The following is a 13,221-nucleotide window of genomic DNA, read 5'->3' as shown; positions in this document are numbered from 1 at the left end:
TGGGAGGGGGGCTTGGGGCACCAGAGATGATGGACACAGAGAGCCTTATGGGCACACAAAGAAGAAAGCTCAGAACATAGTGGGGGGTTTACATTAAAAACAATCAAAGAATTGCAAACCCAGAGAACAGATTCTGTATACATCTATCAATGATATAATAAAACACTAATGTGGCCATGATACTAATACTTTTTTAACTAAATTTAACTTAATTACTTTTTGACAATACTTCTTTTACTGTCAATCAATGAAAACTTCTTGATTAAATGATAAATCAATGTACAGTTATCAGCACGCTAGCCATGAGGGCCAATTTTTACAAAGGAAGGACAACCAATAATCTCCATCCTTAGCCTTGCATTTCAGTGTGTACCTGTCTATGGTAAAAGCTCTTTAGTTTGAAATTCAAGGGTGCAAAATGATTGGACTTTCAGTAAACAACTGCAAAAAATATTTGAAGTCTGTATCAGGGCAGTGAAATCATCATAACATTTCGTCTATCCATTAAAACTCAAGGCAAACTCACCAGGCAGGTTCATACCTTGTTTGATAGGGTATCCACGCATTTTGAACAGTTAAACATCATCACAGTAAAGAGTGTCATATTAACCTTGAACTTCTTCCTGTATTTCTTGTGCTTTTCTCTTTCCAGGCACTGGGATGTACTGATGCTGAATTCTATTATCAGCCAACACTTGAAACATTTATAAACATCCACTATCGAATTTCCATATTACAAATCTTTTAAACTGAGCTTTCAAAAAGGCTTCTGTGGTCACCAGGATGAATTCTTCCCATAAATCTTTCGTAAGCTCAGCACTCATTTCAGTATTGGCCCTAACGTAGCCACACTGAAAGCACTAACTTCACGGCATAATTGTCTTTCACTTTTTAAATAATTACCCACCTAAAAATATTTATGGCAGAAAAAAAAATTCATAAGACTATCAAAATCTTTTTAAACAAGTCCTGAATCAGCCATTGGATTTTCACAAGAGCCTCTTCACATTTAAACACAACTCACATATTCTTATTACCCACCCTATTCCCTGTTATTTCCTATCCTCACCAACTTTGACTTTGACAACAATTTTCGTTATTAACGCCCCAATTCTTCACCCCTGGGCTTTAAGCACCAGGGTCAACTCCCTCCTCCACTGTTCCTTACCATCGTCTTCTTCCACTCCTCACCTCCCTCTTCCAATTCCAGGATGCCTCTTCCACTAACACTTCAACTATGCTTTGCAGGGGTTACTCTTTCAGTCCCCTCGGAGGGGGCCACCTCCTCGAAGCAGTACGCACAACCAAACCTCACCACTTCTCAAGGTATCATCTCATTTTGATTTGAAACAACTACAGCCCATATTTTGCATAAATTTATGCATTTTTTTGCAAATGTGCCGTGAGGTATTTTCCTCATGGAGTTGACCCCTGGTGTTTGGCTGAACACCCTGGTTGACTCCGTCACTTGAGATTTGATTTTCATCCCACTTACACACGAGGCACTGAATCTTTGCATTCTAATGAGTATTTCATTTTTCCTATTCTATTTGAACTGCTCAAGTGCAGCCATGTTAATTCAAATCTGTTTTTAAGAATAATTTTTATTCTTTAGAATATTCAGATAATCCAATCACAAGCACACTGCACTAATTTTGTGCTGGCAACGGTAAAGGAGTTGAAAATTGAGAGGAAACAACTATGCATGTGACACTCCGTGCCTTGCCACATGCATGACAAGACACTCCCAGCCCTGAGCTAAGAATGAAGATCTCCGTAATACATTAATTTTGAGAAATTATTCTTAAAGAAGAGAGACAAGCATGAGCCAATATGAGCCAACTTTTTATCCTCGCTCAAATTTGTCAAAAAATAAGTGAGCACTAACATAAATAAGCAAATAAGCACATAATAAGTGCATAAGCAAATAAAATAATTTACATTTAATTAAAAAAATGATAAAAGCAATCATGTTCATAAAAAAATCATCTAAAATCTACAATGCTTACTCCAAACAATTGAAATTGATATTATTTAGTTGAAATGAGCAACATTTACATTATTCAGAAAACATTATTTCACAGTTAGAGTTAGACACCCAGAATACATGAACACAAAATTAGTAAATATAAACAACCATAAATTGGCAATCCAGGAGTTGTGTAACGAATGCATTCAAATGCAGCTGCAAAAGTCTACAGTTACACCGTAGTTCAAATGGCAGAGGCAGATAGCATTTGAACATCGTTCATGCAGGGCAGAGCACATTTCAAGAACACATTCATTTGCTTCATTTTTAACTATGAACATGATCCCTGATAATTACACCTTAATTACTAGTATTCAAGATAAGTGGCATGCACATAAACAAAAGAGTGCCTTCCGTCAACGTGGTGAGTCGTCCCTTCGTACCTCAGCCTTCATGTAAGCTGGAGTTCCCTTGGCAGCCGCAATCAACACATACGGCACGCGGTCCCCTAGTTTGGGTGCCGCAGCAGGATCCCTCTTCCTCATCTTGTTGGCCAGCTCCACGTGCGCCTGCTTGGCCGCATAGTCCTGCTTTGCCAACTCTTTGGTCACAACCAGCTGCGAAATGTCTATTCGGTTGCACAACAGGTCCGCTATCACCTGCTTGGCATAGGCGACGGCACCGTCCGGATCCCTGGGGGGAGAGTACTGCACTTGGAGACCACACACACGTTGTGAGGATATTCAGGGCAATAAAGCCACAGAGTGGCTCACACCACTCGTAGACTAATGACATATAGCACTCTTTACTTCTGATGAAGTTATCATTGGATCAAGAGTAGGCTCAAGGAAGGTGAAAAGCACTTATACGAGGGTCATCCGGAAAGTAGTACCCGTTCGTGAAATAAAGACACAAAAGTAAATATTAACAAACATAAAAAATTTTATTTGAAAGAGGATACTTTAAACTACTTCTCAACATAATCTCCAAGCAAATTAAGGCATTTGTCATAACGTGTGACAAGTTTCTGTATTCCTGCTGCATAGTCCTTCGCCGCCAGCTCATTGAGATACGCGAGGGACCCATCTTGCACAAATTTTTGCATAATGCAGATGGTGTTTAACAATTTCATGAACAATTGTTCGAGAAACATTGGGAAAATGCTCACAGATGTCATCAATTGTGACGCGCCGATCGTTCCTCACGAATTCGTCAACTGAGCTCACCAGTTGGTCTGTAATGACAGACGGTCTCCCCGAACGCTCATCGTCGTGTGTGTTCCCCCTCCCCATGTTGAAGTTGCGACACCACCGCCGAACAGACGACTCGTCCATTACATTGTCTCCATACACCTCCTTTAATTGGCGATGAATATCACATGGGCGAACGTTTCTTGCATTGAGGAATTTAATCACTGCCCTCACTTCACAACTGGCGGCGTTCTCAATTTTTTTAAACATTGTAAACAATCACAGAAACAACACAGGCAATGCTAGCGTCACGCAACTTGGCTCAGAGAAGGCAGACAAGCCACTGAAGCTATCTGACCTCGTCCAGCGGCTACTCGCGTCGTCAGCACTTCATGCGGCACGAACGGGTACTACTTTCCGGATGACCCTCGTAAAAGAGTTTTATGGTGTCAGATATCAGGCCAGGAAGATTGAAAAGTGTATTCACCATGGATGAAGATAGCTTGGGTTCAGGAAAAATACATGGCATGATAGAAAAAGCACAAAGGGAGTTTAAGTCAAACAAGGCAGTTAGAATATACACTATCCCTAGAGATTTACTTGAGTTTGCGGAAAAAGAGAAGAGATTTTTTGAACATACATGGAGTATTTATGGGGAAGGAATAAAGCCAGAAGATTCTCTCAAGTCAATTTTCATTCCAGGCCAAAAAAGTGAAAAACAGTGGTACTGCGAGGACCCTAGGATGATAATTTGAATATCAAATGCAGCAAAGGCAGTTCTGAGAATCATAAATAGAAGGTTAGAACACAGCGTAAACAGCTGTGTAGACGAAGATCAGACTGGCAACAAAACAGAGTGAGGGGAACACACAATGCCACAGCAGTGAGGAGAACATTAATAGAGAAGAAATCAGAGTATAGCCAGGATGTCATTGCGCACTTCGCGGATTTTGAGAATGCTTTCGACCAGGAAGAGAGAGCTAAGTGAATGGGGAGATATTGTAGAATATGTACAGGAGTGGACTGGAGTGATAGGAGACTTATTTTTATTTAATTATTGCGAATTAATATGAAAAAAGCACATTTTGCCTTCACATCGTACTACTAACAATGATATCAATAAAATCAATTACAAATACCCAAGCCCTAGGTGGAGGAAAACCCACACAGGTGGGAATCAAACCCACGTCCTTTGGATAGAGAGATGAGGATGTTACCCCGCCTCCACCAGGGCCGGCAATTGAAATGTGCATAGGAATCAGATGTCAAGTTAAAGGTACCAGGAGGCAAATCACGATGGGGGCGGGAGTGGAGGCAGGCAGGGGAGTGGTGAGGTAGGGTTGCCCATTACTGCCAGTGCCCATCAAAATACAAATTTACAGAGGAAAGATTGTGTGTGGCATGGGAAAGGTTTGGGCTGGGAATTAAAGTGGTTGGTGAGATGATTGAAGTCAGGTTTTCCGGCGATAAAGCATTAGTGAGTTGGACAGCAAATGGATTGCAGTTATTGCAGAGTCCCCTGTCGGACCAAAAGGATGAGCAGGGCATGAAGATACGTAGTAGTAAGATCATTACCACAGGAAAAGCATTGACAAAAGAAGCACACATAAGCAGAAGAAAACTAATGGCAGGTAGGTTAAATAAATAAAATATTAGGGAAGACTCAATTAGGTAATGTATGGAATGAAGGTTATCTATGGAATCAAAACCTGGACTTTGAGGTAAAGAGAGGCTGAGCATAGATTAAGAGGCTTTTTTGATGGATAGATTTTGATGGAGAAAATATGTTGCACACAGAGGAAAACTAATGACTTAAGTTTAACATGAGGTGGGAGGAGAAAGGAAGTCAATCACCAGGTTAAACTCAGAGTGGACAGAAAAAGTGCATGGAGGGAAAAAATAGGAACGGACACAAACAGCCATGAAGGATAAATTACAGCACTCAGCCCAAAGGAAGTGGGTGACAGGCCAAAGTGGCATGGACTCCCTTTCCTAGGGAAAATATCGCTGAGGATAAACGTTCACTCCCAAAGAAAAAAGCCAAAATGCCCCATCGTACACCAGACAAGCACTCCAAGACAATCTGGGAACCAATAAAGGCAAAGTAGACATCAGGGGGCAAAGCACAGCATACGAACTCAGTTTCAATGACTTCATTGCCATATTCATGAACATTGGGCAAACTGGGAGAACACTCAACATCAGAACCAAAGGACACTTTGCCGGCTTCACAAGCAACAAACACACTTCTCCATTTGCTAAACACTTATTTACACACAACCATTGACAATGAACCCAAGATCCTTGGGCACTTGGAGAAGAAAGGTTCCAGATTAGACGTGCTTGGAGAATTACAGTTGCCCCTCCCTTTCCGGTCAATATACCCCTGGTTAACGAGCTATTGCACCCTTCCTCCTCTCCTCTCTCATGTTTCCCTACTCCCTCAACCATGCAGTACGCTCAAGCCCATGCAAGCTTCCCTTCCCCCCTCCCACTACCACCCATCACAAAATCATGCCACTCCAACTCCAAACCCCTCCCCCTATCACTCCTCCACACACACCTTCTTCCTGAAGGAGTGTCCATATACATACATACACCCTACTTTTCGACGTATCTTCACCTGATGATGCCACAACATGGTGCAGTTGTGTTCGCCAATAAACATTTTTTTTTGAAATTGCTGTACTTCTGCTATCCATTCAATGGAGAAATTCACTGAGTAATGGCTAAAACAGTGTCAAACACTACAGATATTGTCTGAAATCTTTTATCCCCATACAGGAAGTGTATTATTGCATCTATTGTAAAAAAAAGTGTTTGCTTTCAAATGTAAACAGAAAGAGATGCTTTTTGCAGTTACATCCCCTCAGTCCCACAGCACCCCCCCCACACACACGTGTGCTCAGAGGCAAGGAAAGGGAAACGCACCTTTCAATTAGCAGTTTCTGGAGGCATGTGTTCATCATGTTGGCCACAAGAGGGCAGTTGTCACGCCTCACTGTTTCTATTCCTTTGCAGTCCATTTTGTCGTATTTATCAGGACGGGTGAAGTACAGACCGGCATACCTTTTCTTGTTTATCAACAGGTACGGGAAATACACCTGTAAGGAAGAACGGAAGGTATTACAAGCAACAAGAAATACACCCAGGGGAATCATTTCAATTATGTTAATTAATATGCCTTATTAAAAAAAAATGCAATCTGTAAAGAATACATGACTCCACATGGTGAAGCATTCTCCATGACGACTCCACTTCCCCCACTAAATGAATATAAGTACGCTATGCTGAAATATCTGATCTAAGAGGGTGTATGCACACAACATTATAGTTTCCTTGCACTTATTCAAGTGGTTGTTGGGGCCATTGAAGGCCTGTAAAGACCATCTTCAGGTAAACCTCCTTTCATAAAACATGAAATGATTGATTACCATAGCAAACATTTTGTTGATAAAAGAGCTAACTTTGGAATAAGCAGCCCAGGCCCATTTTGGGGCAGTGACATTTTTTGAAGAAAAACTGACTCAATACTAATATTTTTATCACAAAAAGTGAAAAATTGAACATTATCGAAATATAATATATTTCATTTCAATATAGGAAGCTATTAACGTGGTGATTTCATTTTATAAGCATTATAATGCAACTGCCTATAACAACATCAGTGTATAAAATATTGTGAAACGTTAGGAGACCTGCTGGCTTATGAATTCCAGGGCTGCCACTCACTTTAGAGGTCAATATTAGGGATTTCCAGACTCAATAAGAGGGACCAAAAAAGACCTTTTTCACTGAGGTCATGAGTCACAGCAGGCATGATATTTTTTTTTAAATTAGTGCCAAACACCATTCTGATTTGTTGCTTATCATTCTAACAGTACAATGCTGATAGACAGTCGTCCCATCAACATCAAAACAAGAGTTACCACGTGTAGAGCACTAAGGAATTAATGTCGCTAATTGCATAATTTTATTGATATAAAAGTGCAAGATCTAGAGAGAAGTCTTTCTTTAAACAACAAATTATTTTTTGATGCTTAGACTAAATTAAAAAATCAGCATGTTTCAAACTTCAAAGCATGAATCATACTACAAGGGTCATCATCAGCAAATACAACATGAAACTTAGGGGTAAAACAAAACACACCACGCAGGAGCTCAAGATAATAGCATTATATTCAGTTCTCAGATAACATCCAAAGATGAAGGTTAACTAAAAAAGAACAAACGGCGGCAGCATCCTTCCTAAATGGAAGGCATTGGCGAAGGCTGAACTACATGGCAAGGCCACCAAATCTATAAAACAGCGTGATTTACATCTTGTCTAAATAAACGCCTAACAAAAACTTACAACTCAAAAAGAATACACAATCAACAGTTTTAATTAGACCAGTCCTTAGCAGTCTCTGTGCTATCAACAGCTGTCAGTAATGTTGCTGCTCTCGGGTGAGTGTGCCAGTCATGTTTTGGAAGAGCATGAACGAAGCCTCCTGCTTGGCATTGGCTTCATTTATCGGGCTGGGGCTTGGGCAAGCTGCCCACTCTACAGCCATCGGGAGTTCCCAAAACTATCGTGGGACATCTGGTGATAGCCCAATCCACTAAAATTCTGACCATGGCTACCAGGGGGACTACTACTAGATACAAATTAAAAGAAGTCAGGGGAGGTAAAGATACACATATATTGGATGGCAATAAGCACGGGGAGCATGGGATTAACAGGAGAGAAAAAAAAAGCAATGATTACGTCCCATTGCTTAGTCATAATAAGAAACAAGATGTTTCTGATAACTGGTAGAAAAAGAGGAAAAAGGTCACAGATAGTAGAAATAGTGCTAATTTTGTAAAAGTGATGAAACTAAAATTGTGTGTGTTTTGAGTCCTTCTATTTAATCTACATATTCACTACATGAAACAAACAAGCAATAGAGACCAGTATCCTTTTCCTGTGAAGATGGTTTCAAATTTTAAATGACACCATCACATGAAAACCACACACAAAATTATTCATCTAAAGACTTGATTCATAAGAAGTCTATCAAAGCAGCCATTGGGCGTGCTCATTGTGTTTCCCTTTTGGTGTTTGATGACAAGCAGATGCATCCTTCCACTTGCTTTGTCCCCATCAAGGCACATCCACAAGGGGTATGCAACCCTGGGACATGCTCACCTTTTCAAACTCCAACTTTATCGGCTTCACAAACTTGGAGCTCACATACTCGGCCGCCTCTTTGCCCAGGGCCATCGCTTCCTCCAGAGACTTCACCCCAAACTTCACCATCACAGAATCAGTGTCACCATATATTACCTGTGGGTAATCAATGAATATGGAGTCAAACGTGGAAGGAAATAGAGTGCTTGCACGATGGATTTTCTTATATTACCAAGTACTGGGCAAAGTCAGGAAAATACATTTGAGCATATTTTCATGGTTTGTATTAAAAGTATCGGGAAAAGTTTCAGAAAAATAGATTTATTTCAGATACTGCTACAATGCCTCTATATTCTTCAAAGTAGATCCCTTGAGCATGGACACACTTCTGCCAATGGCTTTTCCATGACTCGAAGACTCCCCGGCTGGTGGATTAGGGAAGGTCCTAAAGGGTACAAGCAATAAGTTTCTTTAACAGCACTTAGGGTCACATGGTGGCGTCCTTTAGAGGAGGATTTCCCTTTTGGGAATAGGAAATAGCCTGCTGGGGCCAAGTTGGGACTGTAAGGGGGAAGGGGGAATCGTCAGGATGCCGTTGTGGAAGGTTTTCCCGAGTAGACACTCGACTCAGCTCTTGGTCCTCCATCAAGACCTGCGAGATGAGTTTAGCACCGATCTTTTGAATCGACCAAATTTTCAGTGATTATGGTGTGAGCACTGACATCTTATTAATGCCAACACAATCTGCGACCATGGACACACTTATCTGACGGTCTGAATTCAGCACTTCCGGCACACGTCAGGAAAAGTTTATTACTGATACTTTTTACAGAAACCTGGTACATACATGGTCCACTCAAAAAGTTCTTAGAAAAAGAGAAATTATATGGGTAATTTTAGTAACTTTTTGACATATTCCCATTTTAGCTCAATACACTTTTCCCAGCATCTTCCAAATTTTGTAAGCCATCCAATGGGCAGGATTCCAGAACGTCCTCAAAACAGGTGTCTGTGTTGGCAATGACCTTCTTGTTTGAATCTCTTTCGCCACTTTTTCAAGTTTTGAGATTTTAAAAAGTCACTGGGGGAGGGGGGGGGGGGCAAATCTGGTGATTACCATGAAGGCCATAATAATTTCATCTTTAATTCCATAATTTTCACCATTGAAATTGCTCAGGTGTGCACCCATGATTTGTTTTGATGGGAGACAGGTTTGCTCTTTGCCAAGTGAGGACGCTCTTTTCTTGATTTATTTGCTCAGTCGATGCAATAACGACACAAAATACTCTCAACTTATCATTTGTCCTTTTGGCAAGTAATAGAATCATCTTCACCTTCTTCAGAGGCGCCCTTCAAAACCCACTGTTCCTTTGTCTCGGAGTGGAGCAGAGCACGTATCCATGTTTCATCCTCGGTACTCTCATCATAATTGCAACAGTAAAGCACCAAATCAGCCTCCCAATCACCCACAAGACTGTATTTATTCTCCACTGAGAGTAAACGCCGCACCCATCTACACCCGCTACACCCATCTTCAAATTTAATACAATATTTGACAAAAGCAATTCCCATGGAACTACCAATGTGATTTCAACCCCAGAACTTGTCAGTATTACTCAAAGGATACCACACCCCACCATGAACATTCATGTTGAACATGAATTTTCAGGGACTCTACATATAATGTACGTTGGACTCGTTGGATAACTTGCTGCAGAGTTGACACATTGACATACGAACGTTTCCATGACAATCATGCAAATAGTGGTGCATTGAACAACAAGAGGAAATTCATCCACCGGGGCACTAATTGTCAATTTTTGATGCTGCTCTTGGTCCACTTGTAGAATGAAATCATTGGTATGAATATTGGGCATGGCTCTATGCGCTACTATGCTCTTCATCATGCGCATTTGCGCGACCATTTGCTCAAAATTTATTATTATTTTAAAATTACGTCCCAATTAGGCGATTTCCCTGGTGGCAACTGTCAAGTTTGGTCAATGATCACTCTTACAACAAAAATTACATACATACACGCACTATAAAAACAGATAAGAGACAAAATATTCTTACATACAATGACACTTCCACATCACATACAAACAACATTTTAATAAATAACTACAATCTTATTTTTATTTTGAAACTATGATCGTTTTTTCCCTTAAAGTTAGGCTTTTCTATATCCTGCCATAAATCTTCCCGCGCTTCGTCCTTTTTAACAATTCTATACATTGTGCCTAGCCTACTCCTTTTTCTTCTATTTTTCAAACTCCTCCAATTCGGTACATCCAACATTTCCGCAAACTATCTGTTCTTTTGTGACTTTGGAGTACATGTCTTGCTGCCTTTCTTTGAACTTTTTCTATCTTTTTAATACGTCCCACCTCGTATGGATCCCATACCACGGATGAATATTCTAGGATAAGGCTAACCAGTACCTTATATGCTTTTTCTTTTGTGGCTACGCTACTTCCTTTTAAATTTCTCATCACCCAATGCAATACTTTAAATGCCTTCCATATCAAATTATCTACTTGGACTCACCACCCAAGATCCCAAGTTAAATAAATGCCTAAATATTTGCATTGACTGGTACATGGAATTCTTTCTCCAAAGAGGGTGTAAATTTCCCTTTCTGCATTCTTTTTATTTGAAAAATGTTTATGCTTACTCTTACTTATATTAATGCCCATATTATTATTTGTAACCCAGTCACCAAGGCGATCGATGTCATTTTGTAGTATTGCGTGGTCATTTACATGCTCCATCCCTCTGTATATAATGCAGTCATCAGCAAAGGGTTTCTTTGGGAATGTAAATTGTTTGGTAGATCGTTTACGTAAATTAGGAAGAGTAATGGCCCTAGAACACTGCCTTGTGGAACTCCTGCTAATACGCTCGCCTCATTTGAAAATGTGTCCCCTAATTTTACTTTTTGAGTTCTACCTCTAAGAAAATTTTTATCCATTGTTTTACCCTCAAGTCCAATGGTAACGAATCCAACTTGAACAATAATTTATCATGAGGCACTCGGTCAAAAGCTGCCGAAAAATCAATGATTACTGCATCCACATCCTTTCCTTCATCTATTGCATCGCCAATTTATTGGCTAAATCCAAAAAGCTGCGTTTCACACGAGTATCCCATTTTAACACCATGTTGGTGTTTGAATAGCCATCTATCTCTTGTCCACCAATCCTGAATGTAGTCAGCGGTTCTTTTTCCCATTATTTTGCAAACAACTGAGGTTATGCTCACCCATCTATAATTGTTGGCTATTGTTTTATCCCCTTTCTTGAAAATTTGTGTAATATTTGCTTTTTTCCAATCATTGGGCAAGGCATCATTATTTATAGTTACTTGGAATAGATGACTCAGGTACAAAGCTATCGCAGTATCACCCAGTTTTAGAATGTCAATTGATATATTATCCGGTCCCACTGACTTATTTTTCCTCATCCTCCTTATTTTTTTCACAAAATATGAGTCCTCCACGATAATACCGTTTGTCGAGGGCAGTAGGTTATTTGGTGCTGTTATGCTGATGAAGTTCTCTGTCGTTTCCGAGCAATTTAGGCAAGCCTTATTTTCCTTTTTGTTTTCTATTCCCCGAAAAACATCCGTAAAGCAGGAGTTGAACATATTTGCTATTTCTACAGTGTCTGTTACAATGCCAAAAAATCACAGCATGCACTTTGCAACTGGTGGGAGCAAAGTTTTTTGTGGACATTTTTATCTGCATTCATTGACAGATAAATGACTTCTGAATCAAAACAATAACTTCATTGGCTTCAGAAACAATCAATAGCAATAAACAAGCATGCATACAACCTGTCCCACCAATATTTAAATCTAAGAAAACCACACTTGGTTTTCAAATATGCCACGTAATTATTTCAATATGCAGTCGTACCTTTACTTGTATGTTGCATCTATGACCCTTCTGGATTATTCCCTTTCAATTCTGCCAGGGATCCTTGCATCACCAAGTCTTCTATATAACCATTAATAAACTTACACACAACACACCACATGTGACACTAGGGTGGACGAACGTTCAAATGCAATGCAGTAAACCAATGGTTTTAACGACTGCCTCTACCTTGGATTACGTACATTCTCCAATTATTCATGAAAAATAATGCAACTTTTACTGCAGCCTGTATTTAAGTATTCAATAAAAGTCATTTAAGTCTAATTTTTATATTTTCAATGAAAGAAAAACTGTGAGGCATTGATTTCCAAAACCAGTCAAAATGACTGCTTATTCAGTCCTGGTATTAAGAGAGAATGAACTGCATTGAGTTATATTACTTTCAAATTGTTAAAAAGAATCAGGAAGAAACTGATATTGGTACAGAAGCTGAACAAATGTGGTCCAAAGGCATTAGCAATAGGAATAGAGCGACTTGTTTTGCAAACTCAGACACAGGGCAATAAGATGCTTATGATTATTGCCACTAGCTTGAGTTAAATCATTTGAGTTTAATTAATAACTTAATTGTAACACTTAATTATATTCAATACATATAGCATTACCTTTCTAAATAAAAACACTTCCAAACTTAAATTTCCCATTTAATTCATATAATTAATTCAAAAATAAAAATCTGACACCAAAGGGTAGTATGCTCACCACAGCATCATGCGAATATCCCCTCGCCACACAATACTTGGCCTCCACCTCTTGCTTGGTCTGCTCAATCATTGTCCTCCCATATGCAGTCACACTCTGCAGGAAGATGTCATACAATTAGAATAAAAATGCATTCTAGAGGTTGCGGGACATTGTATGCATACTTTGAGGAGAATGTAATGCCTTTGATGCAAGAGCAAAGTCGGCTGGATAAAATGTGCCAAATGCACGTTTTTAACATAACTATACACAGAAGAGAGCAGAT

At 39.7% G+C, this 13,221-nt stretch overlaps 1 protein-coding gene across 1 annotated transcript in view; it reads right to left on the bottom strand.

The window, feature by feature from the left end:
- PolD1 (DNA polymerase delta) overlaps positions 1-13,221 on the bottom strand; it is a 56,503-nt gene that overhangs the window by 8,237 nt on the left and 35,045 nt on the right. The window contains exons 14-17 of the mRNA XM_071596312.1: positions 12,957-13,052; positions 8,333-8,470; positions 6,091-6,263; positions 2,413-2,662 (exon numbers count right to left, since the gene is read on the bottom strand). Coding sequence (XP_071452413.1) covers positions 2,413-2,662; positions 6,091-6,263; positions 8,333-8,470; positions 12,957-13,052 — 657 coding nt within the window. The remainder of the gene's footprint in view (positions 1-2,412; positions 2,663-6,090; positions 6,264-8,332; positions 8,471-12,956; positions 13,053-13,221) is intronic.

This window comes from Hetaerina americana, unplaced genomic scaffold, assembly GCF_022747635.1.
Source record: "Hetaerina americana unplaced genomic scaffold, ioHetAmer1.1.p SCAF_8, whole genome shotgun sequence".
NCBI classification, from domain to species: Eukaryota; Metazoa; Arthropoda; class Insecta; order Odonata; family Calopterygidae; genus Hetaerina; species Hetaerina americana.
This window is presented reverse-complemented; position numbering and strand designations above follow the sequence as displayed.